The sequence below is a fragment of the Balaenoptera borealis genome (genome assembly GCF_965194805.1).
Source record: "Balaenoptera borealis genome assembly, chromosome: 2".
NCBI lineage: Eukaryota > Metazoa > Chordata > Mammalia > Artiodactyla > Balaenopteridae > Balaenoptera > Balaenoptera borealis.
Genome location: NC_138867.1, coordinates 36,866,848 through 36,894,213, shown reverse-complemented (window position 1 = coordinate 36,894,213; position 27,366 = coordinate 36,866,848). Strand labels below are relative to the sequence as shown.

The following is a 27,366-nucleotide window of genomic DNA, read 5'->3' as shown; positions in this document are numbered from 1 at the left end:
GTGCATAGGTAGTAATTAACCTGATCTCACTCATAATTAATCTCAATCTCATTCTTATGTCCTGTCCTTTGGGCAGTGAGATTATTTGCGAACCTCCATCTTTGAGAAATTGACTGCCATATTTTTCTCCTTTGCTGAGAGATAAGTTCCTCTTAAGATAGAAGTTGAAGAGATAAAAGTTTTGCTTTGGGAAACTTGGAAATATGGAAGTCAGTTGAATGAAGGCAAGAATAAAGAAGTCAGAAGGGGCTTCCCTGGTGGCGCAGTGGTTGAGAATCTGCCTGCCAATGCAGGGGACACGGGTTCGAGCCCTGGTCTGAGAAGATCCCACATGCCGCGGAGCAACTGGGCCCGTGAGCCACAATTACTGAGCCTGCGTGTCTGGAGCCTGTGCTCCGCAACAAGAGAGGCTGTGATAGTGAGAGGCCCACGCACCACGATGAAGAGTGGCCCTCACTTGCTGCAACTAGAGAAAGCCCTCGCACAGAAATGAAGACCCAACACAGCCATAAATAAATAAATAAATAAAATTAAAAAAAAAAAAGAAGTCAGAAGAACATTCATTGAACAAATACATATTTCTATTATGTTCCAGTTTCTCTTCTAAATACTGGTGACAGAGCAGTAAACAAATGAGACCAAAATACCAGCACTTACACTTAAATGGGAGAAACTGATGATGAAAACACATGCACAGCAAGTTATTCAGAATTCAAAACGTGTATAGGTAATGGAAGAAAACAAAGCAGGGACAGGGGACAGAGTGTGTAGTCAGGGAGGTATATTAGTGTTCTACTGCTGCATAACAAATTATCAAAAACTTAGGAGCTTGAAACTACATCCATCATCCAGGCACAGCTTAGGAAAGTCCTCTGCTCAGTATCTCACAAAGCTGCAATCAAGGAGTTGGCCAGAGCTGAGGTCTCATCTGACACTTGGGGTCCTCTTCAAGTTCAGAATTCTCCCAGGTTGGCAGAATTCAGTTCCTTGCAGCTGGAGAACTCAGGGTAGGTTGCTTCTTCACAGTCAGCAGAATCAAATGACGATAGAGGAATAAGATTAGCTTTTCTTTATTACCCTCTACCTCCCAAATATTCCCCAGACCCAAGACATATCAGAGCACCACCCTGGAAAGATGAAATTCTTTACTCAACGATCAGGTATATCTCAAAAAGAATTACAATATGGAAAGAAAAAAAAATGCTTGTAACTTTATCTACCTGTGATAGAAGTAGCTTACTGGCCTGTATTTTAGTTTCTTGCTTATACCTCTGTCTCCTCTTTATCTCTTTCAATCCCTTTTTCCTGTTCTCCAGTCTAGTATCTCACTTCTATCCTGTGCAAACTCCAACTTTCCCCACCCAAGAAGGTGGTCCTGACCCCTCCTTGAGCCATTTTATATGTTATAACTTGAGAGCTTCATGTCAGGGTGAGATGCAAACAGAGGCTACTGAAAGGCTGTTGGTAGATGTATAAATTTCTATTCAATTTTCCCACAGTAAATTGTTGTGGCTGATTTTCTCCCTGTTTCAGTTGAGAAGTAAGCACATTTATCTAAGCCAGGAGTCAGCAAACCACTGCTCTTTAAAGGGCCAGACAGTAAACATTTTTGTCTGTACAGGCCATATGGTCTCTGCACTGTGTTCCAATAAATTTTATTCATTAAAATAGGTGACAGACGAGTATAGTTTACTGACACCTCATCAAAGCATTATTTTCTTCTCAGTAACATAGACTAATCTCATATTCTAATGTCCTCTTTCTCCTGTAGACATAACTTTGCTCTTATACTTTGCCCCTACATACCCACCAGAAGACAAGCAAGGAACACATGAAATAGCATCATTATACCAAGGCGGACTTGATTATTTCATAGATCTGGCTCTCACCCCAAAGTCTCTGCTTAGATTTATTTGTTATATGGCACTGTTCCAGTTTATTCTGCCAAACAGACAACAAATATTTGCCAAGTTCTTATGATGTGCCTATCATTATGGGGAACTTTGAGAAAGAAAAATGTAATATATGTCTCCTCAATGAGTTTATAAATTAATTGGTGAGGTACACACACAAATTAAATAACAGTACAAACTGTAATTCAAGAAGTATGATAAGGCAATATTGGATTAAATGTCCATATAGTGGCACAAAAAATAAATGCAAAGAGTTCAGAGGAAGGCTGTGTAGGTTGTCAATGAAGACTGAGGGAGAAAGGACTTTACACTGGATATAAAGAATTAATAGAATTTAGGGACTTCCCTGGTGGTCCAGTGGTAAAGAATACGCCTTCCAATGCAGGAGACACCAGTTCAATCCCTGGTCGGGGAATTAAGATCCCACATGCTGTGGGACAACTAAGCCCATGCGCCACAACTACTGGGCCCGTGCCTCAACTAGAGAGAAGCCCATGTGCTGCAACAAAGAGGCTGCGCACTGCAACTAAGACACGACACAGCCAAAAATATAAATAAATAAATAAATAAATAAATAAATATTAAAAAAAGAATTAATAGAATTTAGATAAATAGACTGTGGGGTTTTCCAATAAATTTGAGGAACCAGTAAGGTCACAACGTAAGCAAAGAATGCACGTACATATTCAGACAACAGTAAGCAAACCCAGTTGAAGAAAAGGGTTTGTGTGTGTAGCACAGCAGCATTTGTCACAGTTCTTTTGACTGCAAGGGAGACATAACCCAACTCCAATGGGGGACTGATGAATTCTGTTAACTATAAACTCAGTGGCAGAAGCCGCATCTTCAGACACGATTAGGACTACAGGCTGGTGTTATTATTTCAGGGCTCTCTGTCATTCTCCATCTCTCTACTTTGCGCCTCTCTGTGGTCTGACTTCAATCTGTAAATTCGCTATCTATGCCTGATGGCAAAAATGGCCACTGACATTACCATATTCATAAACACTTAGCTTAGAAAGTCCATGGAAAGAAAGTACTTCTTTCTCACAGCACCTGAATGTCAATTCAGGGAAGAATAATTGGCTTAATATAGATCTTGTACCCAAATGAACTAACTACTGTACCCAGAGGGATGAGGCTGTTATAATTTCTTCTGCCCTCAGCAGGTGCCCACATCCTGTGATGTCTGTGGAGAAGAGGTACACAGGAATTGGAGGGGGGTTATCCTCAAAAGTAACAGAAATGCTATAAAATAGCAGATTACCTTATAAAAATTGATCTCAACCTTTTCCATGGGTTTATTAGAGCAAAATATTTGAGGTGTATACTACATCTAATACTATACATACCATCTATGAACTATAAAACTCAATCCTAGTATGACAATTTCTAGGAAGATGTCTGAAACTCTGAAAAGTCCCTTAAGATATTCAGCTATGTGGTCCTACAATGTGGGTTCATGCTCTCCTCCTCTCTCCACAGCCCCAAATCACTATTATAGGGGAATAAAGCTGGGAAGACATTCAAATTCAGACAATGGATCTGAAAGTACAGTAAGTCCCCTACATACAAACGAGTTCCGTTCCAAGAGCGCATTCGTAAGTCCAGTTTGTTTATAAGTCCAACAAAGTTAGCCTAGGTACCCAACTAACACAATCGGCCATATAGTACTGTTAGTTATAGTACCCAACTAACACAATTGGCTATATACTATCGGCTATAGTAATAGGTTTATAATACTTTTCACAAAAATAATACATAAAAAACAAACAAAAACAAAAAATAAAGAAAACATTGTTAATCTTACAGTACAGTACCTTGAAAAGTACAGTAGTACAGTACAACAGTTGGCATACAGGGGCTGGAATCGAGTGAACAGGCAAGAAGAGTTACTGACTGGAGGAGGGAGAGGAGGTGGGAGATGGTAGAGCTGAAGGATCGTCAGCAATAGGAGACGGAGGGCAAGGTGCAATTTCACTCACACCTGACGTTGATGGCACAGATTCTGGTTCCTTGCTGGATTCAATTCTGTCTACCCTCTTGAAAAAACAATCCAGTGATGTCTGGGTAGTAGTACTTTTTTTCTCGTCATAGATGACACGGAAGAACCGGATTGCATTCTGAATGGCTGCTGCAAACTTTGTGTACCTTTCTACATTTGGGTCCTCTTCCTCAAAAACTAACAGTGCCTCCTCAAATAAAGAAAATTCCCTTGCCATTTCCTGCATCGTGAATCTCTTTGGTTCATCAGTTACTTCTTCCTCTTGTCTCTCTTCATCCTTTCTCTGGGCCACAGCTTTTTTCTCATCACCACTGCTTTTATGCTTGCTTCTGGACATCCTGGGCTTGAAATAAAGATACTTTACTGCTGTACTATATACAGTATTGTACTGTAAAGTACACAAAAGCACAACCACTTGTAGGTGATGCACACATGTGACAATATGTGCCAGACATGTGAACTAACTTACATAATTGGACATGCGAATGCACATTTGCATCTTTGAAAGTTTGGAACTTGAAGGTTTTATATGTAGGGGACTTACTGTATAGATAAGAAGATCGAAGTTTGTTATATTTATACTTGATATTGGCAGTTACTTGGATACCATTATGGAAATTGACATCTATATTTCATTTTTTAAATCCGGTATTTGTTTTTAATTATCTACTTGCAAAATAATCTGAGTCTTGTTTGCTTGCTTATGTTCTTCTCATGGAGAAACTAAAAGTAGAATATCCAAATAACCTGAGCTTCTCTCCTCTCCCTCATCCACACACTCCCATACCATTCACAGTTTAGCTATCTCATCCCAATGACCCAAAACATTCTGGGGGGTGTCAGAAGACTGTGTGGTTTTATTCCCCAGCTACCCCCATGCTTTTCTGTGTGGGTAAACAGAACAATCTAAGCTCACTGAGGAATACTGAAGGATGTGACTAATCATATGTGTAAGATTTGCTGTCAGGGACAACCGTAGGATGTACTGATGAAGAATTATGAAAAACAGGATGTCAGAAAAAAATCTGATAAAGAATTATGAAAAAAACAATGTCAGAGTAAACGTGATAAAGAATTATGAACTACAGGACGTCAGAGTAAACTCAATGTAACTGCTGAGGCAAATTGAATACTAGCTGATTGTTACTAAAAGTAGGATTATGTGTAAAAGCTATAGCTTTAATTCTTTATAAACAGAGCTAAAAATCCTCTACAGCTTTGTAACTGCTTTCTGGCTACCTGTAAGCATTTCGGTATTTGCTGTGCTCAATAATAAAATCAGCTAATTCCATATTTATAATTGAGGTATTCCCTCAGATATAAATTTTCTTTCTTCCCAAAAGACTACAACCATCTACTTAGAAGTTCCAGAGGGTTTGGGGGAGTCACTATAAGAAGGTAAAGGAAGGGCATTTAAGGAGAGTGTATTGAGACAGTCTGAAGCACACAGTGGACCCAAGCCCCCACAGAATTCATTTAAACCTTTTGTGTCACTGAGATCATTTAAAAGCTAAACAAAAATTGCTTGTACAGAAAGATGTAGCCAAAGTGTTTCCAAAATTAACCCAGACTGTGAAAGAAACCAACTTGCTAATTGTAGGGTACTGAATACTAAAATATCTATGAGTTTTCTTTAGCTTTTGTTAAAACCAAATAATCTAGTTTGTCCTTCTGAAATAAGTGGCTCCCACCACCAGCATGACAATTTACATCAACATAGGAAAAGAGTGAAATTAATACACCAAAGCATATGTTTTTATCTGATTTTTGTGTCCCATTTTATTCTTTCTCAATTGCTGTTCTTTCACATTCTGTTTCTTTTTAAAATATATGTATGAAACTAAAATACACACAAAAAATTACACAGTACCAAATAAAAAGTTAAAGTGTCCCACCCAATCCCACAAACCCCAATCTCTTTCACTGGAGAAAATAATTTTTACTAATTCTGCTTTTAATTTTCTGGTAGTTATTGCCACAATTCTAAATGATAAGCTTAATCCGTGGCTTGGAGAACTGTCTTCATGTTGATTACTCCAAATTTTTTAACTCTAATCATGACTTCTTGACTGAGGTATGGTCTCATAAAGCCAGCTTCCAGCTTGCATGTGTAACAAGCATTACAAACTTAACACCTCTAAAATAGAATTCTAGATTCCACTCTATTTCCTACCCTAAACTAAGTCATAAAAAATTCAACACCAATTTATGATAAAAACCCTCCAAAAAGTAGGCATACAGGGAAATTACCTCAACATAATAAAGGCCATATATGACAAACCCACAGCCAACATCCTCCTCAATCGTGAAAAACTGAAACCATTTCCACTAAGATCAGGAACAAGACAAGGTTGCCCACTCTCACCACTATTATTCAACATATTTTTGGAAATTTTAGCCACAGCAATCAGAGAAGAAAAAGAAATAAAAGGAATCCAAATCGGGAAAGAAGAAGTAAAGCTGTCACTGTTTGCAGATGACATGATATTATACATAGAGAATCCTAAAGATGCTACCAGAAAACTACTAGAACTAATCAAAGAATTTGGTAAAGTAGCAGGGTACTAAATTAATGCAGAGAAATCTCTTGCATTCCTATACACTAATGATGAAAAATCTAAAAGAGAAATTAAGGAAACACTCCCATTTACCATTGCAAAAAAAAGAATAAAATATCTAGGAATAAACCTACATAAGGAGACAAAAGACCTGTAGGCAGAAAACTATAAGACACTGATGAAAGAGATTAAAAACAATACAAACAGATGGAGAGATATACCATGTTCTTGGATTGGAAGAATCAACATTGTGAAAATGACTATACTACACAAAGCAATCGACAGATTCAATGCAATCCCTATCAAACTACCAGTGGCATTTTTTATAGAACTAGAACGAAAAATTTCACAATTTGTATGGAAACACAAAAGACCCCAAATAGCCAAAGCAATCTTGAGAAAGTAAAACAGAGCTGGAGGAATCATGCTCCTGGACTTCAGACTATACTACAAAGCTACAGTAATCAAGACAGTATGGTACTGGCACAAAAACAGAAATATACATCAATGGAACAGGATAGAAAGTCCAGAGATAAACCCACACACATATGGTCACCTTATTTTTGATAAAGGAGGCAAGAATATACAATGGAGAAAAGACAGCCTCTTCAATAAGTGGTGCTGGGAAAACTGGACAGCTACGTGTAATGTATGAAATTAGAACACTCCCTAACACCATACACAAAAATAAACTCAAAATGGATTAAAGACCTAAATGTAAGGCCAGACACTATCAAACTCTTAGAGGAAAACATAGGCAGAACACTCTATGACATAAATCAAAGCAAGATCCTTTTTGACCCAGGTCCTAGAGAAATGGAAATAAAAACAAAAATAAACAAATGGGACCTAATGAAACTTAAAAGCTTTTGGACAGCAAAGGAAACCATAAACAAGACAAAAAGGCAACCCCTAAAATGGGAGAAAATATTTGCTAATGAAGCAACAGACAAAGGATTAATCTCCAAAATTTACAAGCAGCTCATGCAGCTCAATAACAAAAAAACAAACAACCCAATCCAAAAATGGGTAGAAGACCTGAATAGACATTTCTCCAAAGAAAATATACAGATTGCCAACAAACACATGAAAGGAGGCTCAACATCACTAATCATTAGAGAAATGCAAATCAAAATGACAATGAGGTATCACTTCACACCAGTCAGAATGGCCATCATCAAAAAATCTATAAACAATAAATGCTGGAGAAGGTGTGGAGAAAAGGGAACCCTCTTGCACTGTTGGTGGGAATGTAAATTGATACAGCCACTATGGAGAACAGTATGGAAGTTCCTTCAAAAACTAAAAATAGAACTACCATACGACCTGGCAATCCCACTAGTGGGCATATATCCTGAGAAAACCATAATTCAAAAAGAGTCATGTACCACAATGTTCACTACAGCTCTATTTACAATAGCCAAGACATGGAAGCAAGCTAAGTGTCCATCAATAGATAAATGGATAAAGAAGATGTGGCACATATATACAATGGAATATTACTCAGCCATAAAAAGAAACGAAATTGAGTTTTTTGTAGTGAGGTGTAAGGACCTAGATTCTGTCCTACAGAGTGAAGTAAGTCAGAAAAACAAATACTGTATGCTAACACATATATGTGGAAACTAAAAAAAAAAAAGGTTATGAAGAACGTAGGGGCAGGACAGGAATAAAGACGCAGATGTAGAGAATGGACTTGAGGACACAGGGAGAGGGAAGGGTAAGCTGGGACAAAGTGAGAGAGTGTCATGGACTTATATATACTACCAAATGTAAAATAGATAGCTAGTGGGAAGCAGCCACATAGCACAGGGAGATCAGCTCAATGCTTTGTGACCACCTAGAGGGGTGGGAGGGAGACGCAAGAGGGAGGAGATATGGGGATATATGTATATGTATAGCTGATTCACTTTGTTATAAAGCAGAAGCTAACACCATTGTAAAGCAATTATACTCCGATAAATATGTTTAAATAAATAAATATATATATAAATAAATATATAAATAAATAAAAATAAACTACGTCATACCACTTAGTCTCCCCAACTTCTGTAAATGGCACTGTGATCTACTTGGGTGCTCATATTAAAAACCATCCCTAATTCTTCCTTTTTCTTCTTCCTTTCTATTCTGTTCATTGGTGTTGGTGAGGTGTTAATATCCCCCACTATTATTGAGCTACTGTCGATTTCCTTTTTTTCCCTCTTCTATACCTGTTAGCAGTTGCCTTATGTAATGAGGTGCTCCTATGCTGGGTGCATAAATATTTATAATTGTTATATCTTCTTCTTGGATTGATCCCTCGATTATTATGTAGTGTCCTTCCTTGTCTCTTGTAACATTCTTTATTTTAAAGTCTATTTTATCTGATATGAGTATTGCTACTCCAGTTTTCTTTTGATTTCCATTTGCATGGAATATCTTTTCCCATCCCCTCACTTTCAGTCTGTATGTGTCCCTAGGTCTGAAGTGGGTCTCTTGTAGACAGCATATATATGGGTCTTGTTTCTGTATCCATTCAGCCAGTCTACGTCTTTTGGTTGGAGCATTTAATCCATTTACATTTAAGGTAATTTGATATGTATGTTCCTATTATCATTTTCTTAATTGTTTTGGGTTTGTTTTTGTAGATCTTTTCCTTCTCTTGCATTTCCTGCTGAGAGAAGTTCCTTTAGCATTTGTTGTAAAGTTCGTTTGGTGGTGCTGAATTCTCCTAGCCTTTGCTTGTCTGTAAAGGTTTTAATTTCTCCATCAAATCTGAAGGAGATCCTTGCTGGGTAGAGTAATCTTGGTTGTAGTTTTTTCCCTTTCATCACTTTAAATATATCACGCCACTCCCTTCTGGCTTGTAGAGTTTGTGCTGAGAAATTAGCTGTTAACCTTATGGGAGTTCTCTTGTTTATTATTTGCCATTTTTCCCTTGTCGCTTTCAATAATTTTTCTTTGTCTTTAATTTTTGTCAATTTGATTACTATGTGTCTTGGCCTCTTTCTCCTTGGGTTTATCCTGCCTGGGACTCTCTGTGCTTCCTGGACTTGGGTGGCTATTTCCTTTCCCATGTTAGGGAATTTTCTACTATAATCTCTTCAAATATTTTCTCGGGTCCTTTCTCTCTCTCTCTTCTCCTTCTGGGACCCATATAATGCGAATGTTGTTGCATTTAATGTTGTCCCAGAAGTCTCTTAGGCTGTCTTCATTTCTTTTCATTTCGTTTTCTTTATTCTGTTCTGTGGCAGTGAATTCCACCATTCTGTCTTCCAGGTCACTTATCCATTCTTCTGCCTCAGTTATTCTGCTATTGATTCCTTCTAGTGTATTTTTCATTTCAGATATTGTATTGTTCATCTCTGTTTGTTTGTTCTTTAATTCTTCTAGGTGTTTGTTCTTTAATTCTTCTAAGTCTTTGTTAAACATTTCTTGCATCTTCTTGATCTTTGTCTCCATTCTTTTTCTGAGGTCCTGGATCATCTTCACATCATCATTCCGAATTCTTTTTCTGGAAGGTTGCCTATCTCCACTTCATTTATTTGTTTTTCTGGGATTTTATCTTGTTCCTTCATCTGGTACATCATCCTCTGTCTTTTCATTTTGTTTATCTTTCTGTGAATGTGGTTTTCCTTCCACAGGCTGCAGAACTGTAGTCCTTCTTGCTTCTGCTGTCTGCCCTTTGGTGGATGAGGCTATCTAAGATGCTTGTGCAAGCTTCCTGATGGAAGGGACTGGTGGTGGGGGTAGAGCTGGATGTTGCTCTGGTGGGCAGAGCTCAGTAAAACTTTAATCCCCTTGTCTGCTGATGGGTGGGGCTGGGTTCTCTCCCTGTTGGTTGTTTGGCCTGAGGCACTGGAGCCTACCCGGCTCTTTGGTGGGGCTAATGGCTGATGCCGGCAGGGCTCACACCAAGGAGTACTTCCCAGAACTTCTGCTGCCAGTGTCCTTGTCCCCACGGTGAGCCACATCCACCCCCCACCTCTGCAGGAGACCCTCCAACACTAGCAGGTAGGTCTGGTTCAGTCTCCCCTGGGGTCACTGCTCCTTCCCCTGGGTCCTGATGTGCACACTACTTTGTGTGTGCCCTCCAAGAGTGGAGTCTCTGTTTCCCCCTGTCCTGTCAAAGTCCTGCAGTCAAATCCCGCTAGCCTTCAAAGTCTGATTCTCTAGGAATTCCTCCTCCCCTTGCCAGACCCCCAGGTTGGGAAGCCTGATGTGGGGCTCAGAACCTTCACTCCAGTGGGTGGACTTCTGTGGTATGAGTGTTCTCCAGTTTGTGAGTCACCCACCCAGCAGTTATGGGATATGATTTCATTGTGATTGCGTCCCTCCTACTGTCTCATTGCAGCTTCTCCTTTGTCTTTGGATGTGGAGTATCTTTTTTGGTGAGTTCCAGTGTCTTCCTGTTGATGATTGTTCAGCAGTTAGTTGTGATTCCAGTGCTCTTGCAAGAGGCACTGAACGCACGTCCTTCTACTCCACCATCTTGAACCAATCTCCTCTACATACTTAATCATTTTTTAACTATAATACATGCTTTTTGAAAATGCAAAGAACATAGAAATCTATAGAAAATAGCGAAAATGTGCATACTCTTTTTATAGAGTTTTAATTATTTACTAGAAATAGTACTTCATTATATATATTGTTCCATGGCATTTTTCTTCCTGAGGTGTTATGGCCATCTTTCCATCTCTCTGTATATATATGTATTTTATTTTCTTTAATTGATGATTAGCATTCCATTTGTGTTTGAAACAACATTTATTTAACCCGATTGAAAGATCATTGAGATTGTTTCCTATCATTTGCCATAACATTAGTAAAATAAATACCCAGTATGTTATATTTGTAAAGGTACATAAGTTTTTCTGTAGGATAAAAATTCTCTAGTCAAAATATAAATGCATTATACATGTTAAAAGATATAGTAGAAACTCTCCCAGATAAAATTCTGTTTCTTGCTATCCAAAAAAATATAATGAAATCTAAATATATAATTTTAAAATCTCTAGTAGCCACATCAAAATATTAAAAGAAACAGATAAAAGGGACTTCCCTGGTGGTCCAGTGGTTAAGAATCTGCCTTCCAATGCAGAGGACACAGGTTCAATCCCTGGTCGGGGAGCTAAGATCCCACAGGCCACGGGGCAACTAAGCCCATGTGCCACAACTAGAGAGAAGCCTGCATGCTACAGCTAGAGAGCCCACATGCCACAGCTACTGAGCCCTCATGCTCTAGAGCCTGCATGCCACAACTAGAGAGAAGCCCACACACCGCAATGAAGAGCCTGCACACTGCAACAAAAGATACCACATGTCCCAACAAAGATCCCACATGCCACAACTAAGACCCAATGCAGCCAAATAAATAAATTAAAAAAAAAAAAGAAACATGTAAAATTAATTTTCAGCATCTGTTTTATTGAACCCATTGTGCCCCAAATATTATCATTTCAGCACGTAACCAACATAAAAATTATTAATGAGGTATTTTTATATTTATCCTTTTATCATACTAAGTCTTCAAATTTTATTATGTATTTTACATTTATAGTACATCTTAGTTCAGATGCTGAATTTTTTTTATACAATTTTTAAAGGTTACACTCCATTTACAGTTATTACAAAATATTGGCTATACCATGTTGTACAATACATCCTTGTAGCCTATCTTACATCCAATAGTTTGTACCTCCCACTCCTCCACCTCTATATTGCCCCTCCTTCCCCTCTCCTTACTGGTAACCACTAGTTTGTTCTCTATAACTGTGAATCTGCTTCTTTTTTGTTATAGTCACTAGTTTGTTGTACTTTTTAGATTCCACATATAAGTGATCTCTGTCTGATTTATTTCACTTAGCATAATACCCTCCAAGTCCATCCATCTTGCTGCAAATGGCAAATTTCCATTCTTTTTTATGGCTAATTACTATTCCATTGTCTATATATATAACATATCTTCTTTATCCATTCATCTGTTGATGGACACTTAGGTTGCTTCCATATCTTGGCAATTGTAAATAAGGCTGCTATGAACATTGGGGTGTGTGTATCTTTTTGAATGAGTGTTTTGGGGTTTTTTTGGATATCTACCCAGGAGCAGAATTGCTGGGTCAAATGGTAGTTCTATTTTTATTTTTTTGAGAAGCCTCTATACTGTCTTCCACAGTGGCTGCACCAATTTACATTCACATCAACAGTGTATGAGGGCTCTCTTTTCTCCACATCCTTGCTGCCATTTGTTATTTGTGTTCTTTTTGATCATAGCCATTCTGACAGTTGTGAGGTGGTATCTCATTGTGTTTTTGACTTGCATTTCCCTAATGATTAGCAAGGTTGAGCATCTTTTCTTATGCCTGTTGGCCATCTGCATTTCCTCTTTGTAAAAATGTCTATTCAGTTTTTCTGCCCATTTTTTAATTGGGTTGTTTGTTTTTTTGATGTTGAGTTGTATGAGCTGTTTATATATGTTGGATATTAATCCCTTATTGGTCCTATCATTTGCAAATGACAATCCAAAACCTACAGGATGCAGCAAAAGCATTTCTAAGAGGGAGGTTTATAGCAATACAAGCTTACCTCAGGAAACGAAAATCTCATATAAACAATCTAATGTTATACCTAAAGGAACTAGAGAAAGAAGAACAAACAAAGCTCAAAGTTAGTAGAAGGAAAGAAATAATAAAGATCAGAGTAGAAATAAATAAAATAGAGTCTAAAAAAAAAATAGAAAAGATCAATGAAACTAAAAGCTGGTTCTTTGAGAAGATAAGCAAGATTAATAAACCTTTAGCCAGACTCATCAAAAAATGGGAGAGGGCCCAAATCAATAAAATCAGAAATGAAAAAGGAGAAGTTACAACTGATGCCACAGAAATACAAAGGATTATAAGATACTACTATGAACAAGTATAAGCCAATAAAATGGACAACCTAGAAGAAATGGACAAATTCTTAGAAAGATACAATCTCGCAAGACTGAACCAGGAAGAAATAGAAAATATGAACAGACCAATTACCAGGAATGAATTTGAATCAGTACTTTAAAAACTCCCAACAAACAAAAGTCTGGGACCAGATCACTTCAAAGGTTAATTCTACCAAACATTTAGAGAAGAGTTAACACCTATTCTTCTGAAACTATTCCAGAAAACTGCAGAGAAAGGAACACTTCTGAACTCATTTGTAAGGCCAACATCACCCAGATATCAAAACCAGACAAGGATACCACACACACAAAAGAAAAATTACAGGCAATATCACTGATGAACACAGATACAAAAATCCTCAACAAAACATTAGCAAATCTGACAATACATTAAAAGGATCATATATCATGATCAAGTGGGGATCACGGGATGCAAGGATTTTTCAATATCCACAAATCAATCAAAGTGATAAACCACGTTAAAAAATTGAAGAATAATATCTCAATAGATGCAGAAAAAGCTTTTGATAAAATTCAACATCCATTTATGATAAAAAGTACTCTCCAGAAAGTGGGAATAGAGGGAACATTCTTCAACATAATAAAGGCCATATATGATAAGCCCACAGCTAACATCATACTCAATGGTGACAAGCTGAATGCACTTTCTCTTAGATCAGGAAGAAGACAAGGATGCCCACTCTTCCCACTTTTATTCAACGTAGTTTTGGAAGTCCTAGCCACAGCAATCAGAGAAGAAAAACAAATAAAACGAACTCAAATTGGAAAGGAAGAAGTAAAACTGTCACTGTTGGCAGATAACATGATACTACAGATAGAAAACCCTAAAGATGCTGCTAGAAAACTACTAGAGCTCATCAGTGAATTTGGTAGATTGCAGGATACAAAATCAACATACAGAAATCTGTTGCATTTCTATACACTAACAACAAAGTATCAGAAAGAGAAATTAAGAAATCAATCCCATTTACCACCATATCAAAAAGAATAAAATACCTAGGCATAAACTTACCTAAGGAGGCAAAAGACCTGTACGCCAAAAACTATAAGACATGGATGAAAGAAATGGAAGATGACACAAACAGATAGAAAGATAAACCATATTCCTGGATTGGAAGAATCAATATTGTCAAAATGACTATACTACCCAAGGCAATCTACAGATTCAATGCAATCCCTATCAAAATACCAATGGCATTTTTTACAGAACTAGAACAAATCATTTTAAAATTTGTATGGAAACTCAAAAGACCCTGAATAGACATTAAATTTTTGTTGAAAATACTTGATCTATATTTAAAGTTCATATATTTGTAGTTGTAAAAGTAGATTCAAATACCCAACTTGTTCCAAATATACTTAAAAGTTTTTCAGTGATTGAATCGGGTATTACTTTTTGAATATAACTTTAAATTTATTTATATTAAATTACATACGAAATTCAGTTCCTTTCTTACACTAACCTCATTTCAAATGCTCTATAGCCACATGTCACTAATGGCTATGGTTTTGGACAGTATAGATATAAATTAATGTGATTAACCAAAGCTTTCTATTTTCTCTATTCACCATACTGACTGACAAGAAGTTGAATATAGCTAAAAATCTACCTTTTGGTAGCAGTAGCAGCATTTTCCCCACCAGTTGAGTCTTATATTTACAAAGATGAAGTTGTATTGTTACAAAATCTGTTTGATCTCTTTGTTTTTATAATTGTAATTGTGCAATTCAATCAACATTACAAAATAACGATGAAAAATAAACATGAAAATGTTCATTGTTTTGGAAAATTTTATAAAGGAAAACCGCTTTAAAAAACCCATTGATTTACAGGTGGGCAAGATGACTGTAAATGTTTGGAAAAATACTATAAAATTATAGAAGAATTCTGTACTCCTTTGCCTGGTAAATTTCCTTAAATTCTTGCTACACTTTAAAACAACAGAAAATGGAAGTAATAGACATCTATTTTTGGCATCTATTAAGATAATCATATAATTTTCCCCTGTTTAACTGTTAACCTAGTTAATTGCATTGAGAATTTTACTAATATTTTACTTTTATTCCTTTATGTTATTCATTAATGGACTTCTGAGTTTAATTCACTAATATTTTACCAGTATTTTTGCACTTATTTATATTTTTATTTTTTTGTGTCACACATGCTTGGTTTTCAGCATCTGATGCCTGTCCTGACACCATTTGCAGATTTTTAAGAATTGCATGGCCTGAGGCCCCATGCCAGGTGGAAGTATGATGACAGACTGTGTTCTAGGGTGGTTGCTTCCATTTCCCTCAGGCATATATGGCACAGCTATTTTCAGTCTCTAGTGGACATAAATAAATTAGAATCAACTAGTTCTCCCTTTTTTTTTTTTTTTTTTTTGGTGAATAGGAAGATCCTAAATTGCTTTCTTCATGTCTCCCAGTATGAACTAGAGATAAAAGACACATTTCCAGGGACTTCCCTGGTGGCGCAATGGTTAAGAATCTGCCTGCCAATGCAGGGGACACGGGTTTGATCCCTGGTCCGGGAAGATCCCATATGCCACGGAGCAACGAAGCCCGTGTGCCACAACTACTGAAGTCCAAATGCCTAGAGACCATGCTCCGCAACAAGAGAAGCCACTGTAATAAGAAGCCCATGCACTGCAACAATGAGTAGCCCCTGCTCGCCGCAACTAGAGAAAGCCCGTGAGCAAAAATGAAGACCCAACACAGCCAAAAATAAACTAATTAATTTTAACAAAAAAGACACCTTTCCTTCTGGTCTTTCTATTGCTTGGAGTGTAGAGCAAAAAATAGTATCATTTCAAACACTGTCTAAACATTGCTTCTTAATCAATTTCCTGCTTTGATTTCTTATTGGTCTTTTTAGCAGTTAGAATACTTTTGGCTGCAAGTAACACATTATCTGACTAACATTCCTGAAATATAAAGACCTTTATTTCAGTGAAGAAGGTTGAATAAAAAAGAAAAGGTTTGAGTGTCAGTATTTAGTAACGAGAGCCAACTGTACAGCTCTTCTATTGTTATCCTTTTCAAATATAACAGCCATTACAACAAAATATTAAAATGACTTTACAATCTGACCATTAAATTTTTGTATCATAAAATGTTTAAAAAAGAATTTCAAAAAAAGTTGCATGTTCAACTTTTATTTCTTAAAATGTTTTGTGTTAATAACATTTTAACATATTAGTGAAAATATGTTTCTGTATCACTAATAAACAAAATAAAAATATTGTTTATATAAAAATATAAAAAGAAGTCCCTAGGTAGGTGACTACAAGGTTGGTTTGTGGTTTGATTATGCCAAGAAGGATCCAGGACTTTTTAGTTTTCTACTCTGCTACCCTTGATGCTTCAACTATGTCTCTTCTTATGGATGCAAGATGGCTATTGATGTTCTAAGCATCATGCAAACCTGTAACAGCATACCAGTGAGAAAAGATAAAGATGGGGGTAAATAGAGCTTTCCTCCTAGACCTCTCTCCTTTCAGCAGTAAGGATTATCTTTTGCAGAACCCCCAACATATTTCTCTTTTTATCCCATTAATCAGAACTGGGTTATATGCCACCTCTGGCTGCAAGAAAGGTGAAGAAAGTATCTCTTTTTCAGCCTCTATAGCTGGAGGTGGGCAATGGAAAAGGGGATTGGGAATGGCTAACAGATTGTAAACTAACACTTCCCTGGCTCACTGCTCTATTTTTATTTTAATTGATTAATGTATTTGCTTTTTTCCATCTTTCCTTTGTGCTCCCCAAGATGATATCAGTTCTTCCTTAATAGGACTTAATATTTCTATCCAAACACACTTTTAATGTTTCTCCTGATTCACTGAGTGCATCCTAGCCATTCCCTTTTAACTTGCTTGGCTTTGTTTTGTGCCATCACTTTGAGGACAAGTCAGTCTCTGTTTCTAATATAAATACTAGGTGGTCACCACATTCCAAATGGTTTATCACACTTGAGATGTTTTCAGTCACTTGTTTCAAAACAGACTCTCATGAGATCAGACTCTCCATTCTCCTATTATTTCCAAAAACACACTTCAGTCCTATGTTTCCATGGCATACTTTTCCCTCTGGCAATATCAGTTTAGTCATATTCCTTCTGACCATTAGCCTGCCAGAGTAGAAAGAGTCAAGAACTGAATCTTCTTCCCAGCCTCTGCCTGTAGTAGAATTGACATTTGGAGAGTGTCATATTAGCACACTTGTGCTTAGATAAGAGATTCAGATAAATATGAGTGTATCTAATAAATTGGGAGCATCATCAACCTGAAGGTATGGGTTGATTTGAGTATGAAGAAGGCAAAGGCTAGTTCATTACAAAATCACTCTCAAAATGAACAATCGTAACATCATCTGTATGTCTCAAGGACCAGCTCTTCTCTGAATTAAGTTCAATGTAGAATACAATTTTTTTAAGGAAAAGTAATAAAACATGCCAGTTTGAAGTCTATACACACAAAATTAATCTCAACAGTATTTTCAACAATTGTTTAGAACTCAGACCAACAAAAGATTTTTTTCAGAGAAGAATATTTATTGATAATGGTATCACATTGTTTAGTGTTGCTATGTATAGTGATGATAATAAAAATAAGACTTATAGTTGGTTTTATTCCCATTTCTAAATCCTCTACAGATAATACTCCCCCACCCCTTATTGTCTGTACCTGGAGCACATCGTGCCTACTGCCCCATCCTTGGTATGCCACTGGGGAAAACTAAGATTTTTGTATGTTCACATTGTGCCAAGAATTATCTCAGTGTTTTTTATATGACATATCAGAGGAGATATTTTTATTCCTGATTTATTGATGAAAAAACTAAGGCTGAGAAAAGTTAAAGTTAGTGAGGTGATCAGAAAAATCTAGAATTAAACTCAGATCCTTCAGGTTCCCAACCCATGCTCTCTGATGAATACCAACTAGCTTGTAGGGAGTCATAAGGTGGATTCTAGTCCCAAACCTCATTTTCCTCATCTGAAAAAGGGCAGGCTTAGGTGAACTGATAACTAAGATCCATTTTAGCTAAAACATTGAACTTTCTTTTTTGGGGGCTCTTTATGTGCCAGGCATTGAGCTAAAGCATTTTACATATGTTATTTGTTTAACAACAACAAAACCTAATGAAGTAGGGGAGAAAACAGATGCAGAGAGGTTAAATAACATGCTGAACGAACTCTAGAGTTCCAGCAAAATTGTGGAGCTGGGATTTTAATTCAGACCTATTTGAACCTAAAATGCCTATGTGCTTTAAAGAAATTGTTCTCAGTTAGAGATATATGTCAGAATATGCAGAATGAAAGGATGGGAATTTTTAAAAGCATATTCAACAATATAAAATTATTTTATATTCACATTTCACAAATATACTTTTTTTATAGGACAAGTTACTGAAAATGATTCTCAAATATTATACCCACAGATAAGGAGAATGTCAGTATATGTAGGGTCAGAAGCTGCAGGAAGTAATAAGTGTAGTTCTCTCCAGAATGTTAAAAATCACAATGAACAAATCAAAAGTCCTAGACCCAAGCATGGAGAAGTGAGGGTACAGAAGCAGGGTGAGGGTGACGTGGGGAAGTCTCCTCATTACGTCTCCTTAACAAAGAAACCACACTTGCCTCAGCCAAGTAAGTCAAATCTCTGTCTTTCTAAAGACACTGGCAGTCTTGATATTTTTGTCTTCCTTGTAATTCCATCTAGTTATCCTATAATATGATTAGGCTACAGTGGTAAAAAAAAAAAAAAAGCTATATAGTCTTTCTTCATGGAGCATATGGTCTTGGAGGGAAGCTTATAGACAAATCTTAGATTCTTGACTTATTTTTGCAGTTGAGTAGGAAGTCATTAGCTAGCATTGAATTCATGGAGAATTTCCTTGCTGATGTGCAGTACTGGCCAGAAGCCACGTCAGCTTTCTTCACCTCTGGGGAAAGGCTGGCAAAGAGTGAGGTGTCAAAGCCAAACCTTACCTACTTCACATTTTGCCAGGGTACAGCCCTGTTTGCTCCCAACTCAGCACAAGCTTATAAAACCTATTTCTGTCCTGTGGCACTTGAGCATATGCAGCTTAATGGGAATTTTTCTGGACTAGTTGGACAAATAAAGGTGAGAATGGAGAGGAAAGGACAGATTCAAGGATCATTATGAAGGAAAATTTGAGAGTGTATGGGGACTGACTGGGTGGATACCAAGGAAGAAAAAGGACTTAACGCAAGATCCAAATCTTTTAGCCTGAGTGGTTTGGGAATGGTTATTATTACTTGATGGAAATATCAGCCAACAAGACAATTTGAGGAGAAGTAATTTAGAAGAACTGATAAGGACACCTATGTGGAAATATGAAAATATATGTTCAACTTCACCAAATTAGGGTAAAAAGTGGCATTCATCCTCCTTTTAATATTTGAATCAAATAACTACAGAGTCTTCTCTCCCCTCACAATCTTGAATCCATAATAAACCATTCAGTCTCAGGTGTGACTCTAGATACTTATGGAGAAAAAGTGGAAAATTTAGTCAATTCCGTATAGGGTTTCTGTTCTTTGCTTCTCCTACCTAACATTACTGAGCACTGCTTTATTATAGGCACCACTGTGAGTCTTTCACGTGCATTAATGTATCTAATCTTCACAACAAACCTATGAGAAGGAGCTATCATCATACCCATTTTTCTTATGAAGACACCAAAGTCGAGAGTCATAAGTTACACACAAGTCACCTAGATTTAGAGACCTTTTCCTTCTTTGTCTCTGGCACCCTGATGCCTCTGTCCTTATGGACAGCTCTGGCATCTGGTGATGCTGCTGGGAACAAGCAGTGAAGCAACCCACTGCAACCCTTGTTCTCTGCTGGAAGTCCAGTGGTGACATAAGGCGTGCCTGACCCCCGACACAACATTGTAGAAACCCAACACAGTCCTGGTTTGCTTTCCAAACTCATAATTCATTGCCACCAAAATCTAGGGGCTCAGATCATAGAGGAGTCCCAACTCACTGAACACAGTGCCTAATAAAAGATTCCCCTCTCAACTCTCACTGGAAAAACACAAATTTCTCAGAGTATGTCTCTGCATCAAGCCTGGGCATCCAATGTTACAGCTCTTTAGTAACATGGATCTTTCAGACACACAGACACATGTACACACACACACACACACACACACACACACACACACATACGCACACACTCTCATTTTACTCAAGAAGCATTTGTAGAGCCAGGGTTTCCAGCTTTCTCCCAGGACAAACTAGTCCCTGGAGTTATGCCCAGACCACCTGTTAAAGACAGAGCCATGAATTCCTTTTGAAGACCCTGGTGTCTAATTCTTGACAGTTTCTCTAAGTTAGAGTTCCTGAACCCATCAGAGTTTCTAATTATGTTGAACTTCAAGGAAAAAGCAATCCAATGTCTCTGCACCTTTCCTCTTGAGGCCTATTTGACTCCTATGTAAATTTACTAACTTTTCTGAATTTCTCCCCAACTTATTTTGAGCTTAGCATATTAAGTCATTTGAGAAAAATGATATTTGTTGCTTCCTGAAAGTGCTTAATTGTTTCACATCCACATATGTAAAAGAAAGAATTTAAGTGATCCTTCCCAAAACAAAGAATGTATACCCATAGGTGAAAGAAGCCATTGGCAAATTTGACATGGTCATATCTTTAATTAACAAATCTTAAAATTTTCCCTTATTGTACACATCCTACCTAGGAATGGGACTTAAATTAGAGGTGAGAATAGGTCAGAAAGTTTATTAGGACATCCTTCCTTAGAGTTAACCCAGGACATCCTTCCTTAGAGTTAACCCAAATCCATGAATAATATAGTTTCTTATTATAATGAATATCAGCTATAATCATCTAATAATTATTTGATAAATAATTATTTAATACCTATATGAGTCAGGCACATGAGCCAAATGGTGGCAGTATGAAGATGAAGACATTATTCCAGCCATCAAAAATCATTTTATCACACCCCTTAAAATGGCTATTATTTTAAAAAGAAGAAGAAAACAAGTGCTGCAAGGATGTGAGAAAATTGAATTCTTGTACATTGCTGGTAGAAATGTGTAATGGTGTAACCACTGGTGGAAAATGGTATGGCAGTTCCTCAAAAAATTAAAAATGACTTACCAGCAATTTCACTCCTGGGTATATACCCAAACAAATTGAAACAGAGACTTAAACAGATACTTACATACCTATGTTCATAGCAGCATTATTTACAATAGCCAAAGGTGGAAGGAACCCAAGTGTTCATCAAGAGATGAATGAATAAACAAAGTGTGGTTTATACATACAATGGAATATTATTCCACCTTAAAAAGCAAGGAAATTGACATGTGACAACATGGATGAAACTTAAAGACATTATGCTAAGTGAAATAAGTCAGTCACAAAAGGACAAATATTGTATGATCTCACCTATAAAAAATGACTAAGACTACTCAAATTTATAGAGATAAAAAGTAGAATGATGGTAGTCAGGGGCTGCTGCGAGGGAGGAATGAGGAGTTACGATTCAATTGGTATGGAGTTTCAGTTTAGGAAGATGAAAGAGTCCTGGAGAGAGATGGTAGTGATGGTAGCACAATAATGTGAATCTACTTAATGCCACTGAAATGCAACTTAAAAATCGTTAAAATGGTGAATTTTCTGTTATGTATATTTTACCACAACTTTAAAAATTTTAGCTTTAAAGAAAGAAACATTTAGTCTGTTGTGGGAGGAAGAATGACAAGCAAACAATTAAATATAGTAGTCTCTTTATTTAAAGTCAGAAAATAAAGAAGAAGGTGTTACCATTTTGAAATGTTAACTGTTGAGCACCATTCAGCCTGCTATGATGCAGTCACTTGTATCCCTAGCCCTGGCAGTTCGGAATCAGAGAAGAAAGGTAACAAATTCTTGGCTTTCAATTTCCACAGTCAAAGTACAAAAGAGGAGCAGAAAATAGTTAAAAGATTCAAGTTTCCTCTCCAACACACACAGATTCTCAAACTAGGTAAAGATTCCACGGGTGGAGGATAGAGAGACGGGAAGTGATGGGAGTACAGGAGTTGAAGTGTAGACACTGAACTATTGGCCTGGGCAATGCTTTGCAGGGAATCGATTGTCACATGGACTGGGAGAACAGGAAGCAGCTAGAAGCAGAGTCAGTGGCCAGATCAGGCGTTAAGTGCTTGAAAACAATATAGTCTGCATGTTCTCAGAACGGCACAACACCTGCCCTGAAGCACTGCTTTAGTTGCTCTTCTGATTGATGGTAGAGAGCAGGTTACCCACTGGAAATCCAGCAAGAATGATACCTATATGCTTTCAAAACTTGCTCAATCCCCATCCAACCCATAATCTATATTCTATAATAGATTATTCTGTATAGACTATTCTATATAGAATAATCTCCCTTTCAGCAGCTCAGGATCTTTGTATCTCCCTAGAAAAAAGGGCAGAGCTCTGCACAACTGATAGTAATATGGGAAGGAAAGAAAGCCCCTGTCTGACGTAGGACATTATAGGTGGAGCTAGCTCAGGATCTCCCATCAATCTGAGACAGTGTAGGAACAGAGATCAGCTTAGTTCTATAGTTACTGCTACATATTTAGAAACTTGGAGTGCTAAAAGCAAAAATGCTGCATATCACACATTAGAAATTCGAGCAGAAATTCTGTGGTAATTTTTTTAGAAAAAATATAACAATACTAATGTTGAATAATAAAATCCATGCTAGGAATCCAAGGCTCTTTTGGACAGTAGGACAAAAAGAGACCCCCCCCCCAACAAAGTAATATCACCAGGACAATGCTCATGGTTCCTATGAGACTCTCACTTAGTTAGATATGTCTATAGACACAAAGTACAAAGTCCCAGGGCACAGAGTATTAGGGGTCACAGTCAGTATCATGAAGGGGATGGAAGAAATCAGGACAAATAACTGGGGCCCAGAGGTCTGGAAAGGGATCCAGCCCTGAACACACTGCATTATCAAAACAAATTATCTGAAAAGATTTTCAATTAGTCTGCCCAAATTTACCTCTAGTAGCTCTAGTTACAGACTTGCCTATTCTGGGATGAGGAGGGAAAACAAAAAGAAATCAAGCTGGTATGTCTAGTCCCAAAAACTCTAAAAAAGGATCAGTCATGCATCCTTGATTAGGCCTATGTCAATACTTAGCTCTTCATTAAAAGAGGTCAGCTGAATGTAAAATAATGGAACGCCCATGACCTATTGACTTTGTTGCATCATTAATTGAAATTATCCCTGAGCCAATATGTGACCAATTTCTTTCTTATTATTCACACATTACCCAGTAGACTCCAGCTTCTTGGAATTCTAAATCTCTTAGCAATAATTTAGCAGTAACACCACAATGTCTCATTGTTTTCTAGTTAAAGTCATCTTCATGTGATTCTTCTCAAGTCCATTATTCATTCTTTTCCTTTCCTTCTGGCTGTTCTTCCCCTTCTCAATGGCTACTCCAAATTGTTAAGTTTCTTATGGTACCAAATACAGGCAAATGACTAGAAACAGGAAACTGGCTTGAGTGGATCTTGTTTCATGTGTGAATACTAACCAGAGAGCAGCCCTTATCACCACCCAATTCTAGAAATACTTGAGATTAGTTTACTTTGTTTTTTAATTTAATTTAATTTTTTTTAATTTTTAAATTTTTTGTACAGTTTTTAAAGGTTACACTCCATTTACAGTTATTACAAAATATTGGCTCTATTCCCCGTGTTGTACAATACATCCTTGAGCCTATCTTACACCCAATAATTTCTATCTCCCACTCTTCCACCCCTATATTGTCCCTCTCCCCCCACCACCACCACTGGTAATGGCTAGTTTGTTCTTCATATCTGAGTCTGCTTCTTTTTTGTTTTATTCACTAGTTTGTTGTATTTTTTAGATTTCACATATAAGTGATAACATACAGTATTTGTCTTTCTCTGTCTGACTTATTTCACTTAGCATAATGCCCTCCAAGTCCACCCACCTTGCTGCAAATGGCAAATTTCACTTTTTTATGGCTGAGTAGTATTCCATTGCATATATTTACACCACATCTTCTTTATCCAGTCATCTGTTGATGGACACTTAGCTTGCTTCCATATCTTGGCAACTATAAATAATGCTGCTATGAACATTGGGGTGCATGTGTCTTTTTAAATTAGTGTTTTTGGTTTTTTCGGATATATACCCAGGAGTAGAATTGCTGGGTCATAATGTAGCTCTATTTTTAGTCTCTTGTGAAACCTCCATACTGTTTTCCACAGTGGCCGCATCAATTTAAATTCCCATCAGCAGTGTATGAGGGCTCTCTTTTCTCCACATCCTTGCCAACATTTGTTATTTGTATTCTTTTGATGATAGCCATTCTCACAGGTATGAGATGATCTCTCATTGTGGTTTGGACTTGCATTTCCCTGATGATTAGCAATGTTGAGCATCTTTTCTTGTGCCTGTTGGCCATCTGCATTTCCTCTTTGGAAAAAATGTCTATTCAGTTCTTCTGCCCATTTTTTAATTGGGTTGTTTGTTTTTTTGATGTTGAGTTGTATGAACTGTTTATATATGTTGGATATTAATCCCCTATCAGTCATATCATTTGCAAATATTTTCTCCCATTCAGTATGTTGTCTTTTCATTTTGTCAATGGTTTCCTTTTCTGTGCAAAAGCTTTTAAGTTTAATTAGGTCCCATTTGTTTATTTTTGCTTCTATTTCCTTTACTTTAAAAAATAGATCCAAAAAAGTACTGCTGTGATTTATGTCAAAGAGTGTTCTGCCTATGATTTCTTCTAGGATTTTTATAGTATCTAGTCTTACATTTAGGTCTTTAATCCATTTTGAGTTTATTTTTGTATATAGTATTAGAGAGTGTTCTAATTTCAACAAATCCAAAACAATTGACAAAATGGCAATAAGAACATACATATTGATAATTACCTTAATATAAATGGATTAAATACTCCAACCAAAAACACAGAGTGGCCAAATGGATACAGAAATGAGACTCGTATATATGCTGCCTATAAGAGACTCACTTCAGATCAGGAGATATATACAGACTGAAAGTGAGGGGATGGAAAAAGATATTCCATGCAAATGTAAATCAAAAGAAAGCTGGAGGGGCTTCCCTGGTGGCACAGTGGTTAAGAATCCACCTGCCAGTGCAGGGAACACGGGTTTGAGCCCTGGTCCAGGAAGATCCCACATGCCGCAGAGCAACTAAGCCTGTGCACCACAACTACTGAGCCTGCGCTCTAGAGGCCATGAGCCACAACTATTGAGCCCATGTGCCACAACTACTGAAGCCCGTGTGCCTAGAGCCCATGCTCTGCAACAAGAGTAGCCACCACAATGAGAAGTCTGTGCGCCGTAACGAAGAGCAGCCCCCACTCACTGCAACTAGAGAAAGCCCGCACACAGCAACGAAGACCCAACAAAGCCAAAAATAAAAATAAATAAAATAAATAAATTTTTTAAAAAAGAAAAGAAAGCTGGAGTAGCAATATTTACATCAGACAAAGTAGACTTTAAAATAAAGACTGTTGGGCTTCCCTGGTGGCGCAGTGGTTGAGAATCTGCCTGCCAATGCAGGGCACACGGGTTCGAGCCCTGGTCTGGGAAGATCCCACATGCCACGGAGCAACTGGGCCCGTGAGCCACAACTACTGAGCCTGCGCGTCTGGAGCCTGTGCTCCGCAACAAGACAGGCCACGATAGTGAGAGGCCCGCGCAGCGCGATGAAGAGTGGCCCCTGCTTGCCGCAACTGGAGAGGGCCCTCGCACAGAAACGAAGACCCAACACAGCCAAAAATAAAATTAAATAAATAAATAATTTAAAATAAAGACTGTTACAAGAGACAAAAAAGGACACTACATAATGATCAAGGGATCAATCCAAGAAGATACAACAATTGTAAATATATATGCACCCAACTAAATATATAAGGCAGATATTAACAGCCATAAAAGGACAAATCAACAGTGACACAATAATAGTAGGTGAGTTTAACACCACCACTCACATCAATGCACATATCATCCAGAAACAAAATCAAAAAGGAAACACAGGCCTTAAGTAACACATTAGATCAAATGGCCTTAATTGATATATAGACAGCATTCTAGCCAAAAGAAGCAGAAAACACATTCTTTTTAAGTGCACATGGAACATTCTCCAGGATAGATCACATGCTAGGTTACATAACATGCCTCAGTAAATTCAAGAAAATTGGAATCATATTGAGCATCTTTTCCGAGCACAAAGCTATGAGGCTAGAAATCAACTACAAGAAAAAAACTGCAAAAAACACAAACATGTGGAGGCTAAACAATACGCTACTAAACAACCAAAGGATCACTGAAGAAATTAAAGAGGAAATTAAAAAGTACATACAGACAAATGAAAACAAAAACATGATGATCCAAAACCTACCAGACACAGCAAAAGCAGTTCTAAGAAAGAAGTTTATAACAACACACACTTAACTCAGGAAATAAGAAAAAATCTTAAACAAACAACCTAACCTTGCACCTAAAGGAACTGGAGAAAGAAGAACATAGAAAACCCACAACAAGTAGAAGGAAAGAAATCATAAAGATCAGAGCAGAAATAAATGAAATAGAGACTAAAAAAAAAAAACAATAGAAAAGATCAATGAAACTAAAAGCTGGTTCTTTGAAAAGACAAACAAAATTGATAAACCTTTAGCCAGACCCATCAAGAAGAAAAGAAAGAGTGCTCAAGTCAATAAAGTCAGAAATGAAAAAGAAGTTACAACCAACACCACAGAAACACAAAGGGTCATAAGAGACTACTATGAACAAGTATATGCCAATAAATGGACCACCTAGAAGAAAGTCTACTATGTATTGATTCCACTCAACCAGTGGAATGGATTTGCTATTTAAGTTTGAAA

General features: G+C 37.3%; 1 protein-coding gene across 8 annotated transcripts in view; it reads right to left on the bottom strand.

Moving 5' to 3' along the window:
* The window catches only part of FBXO4 (F-box protein 4), a 354,502-nt gene that overhangs the window by 241,987 nt on the left and 85,149 nt on the right, over positions 1–27,366 (bottom strand). The window contains exons 7-8 of one of the 8 annotated variants that reach the window (XM_082382433.1): positions 3,041–3,102; positions 21–1,018 (exon numbers count right to left, since the gene is read on the bottom strand). The exons of 6 other annotated variants lie outside the window; for them this stretch is intronic. In XM_082382433.1, coding sequence (XP_082238559.1) covers positions 954–1,018; positions 3,041–3,102 — 127 coding nt within the window. In that variant the 3' untranslated portion in view covers positions 21–953. Of the gene's footprint in view, positions 1–20; positions 1,019–2,992; positions 4,262–27,366 lie in introns of those variants that run through there. One more of the 8 variants, XM_082382434.1, reaches the window with a different exon arrangement.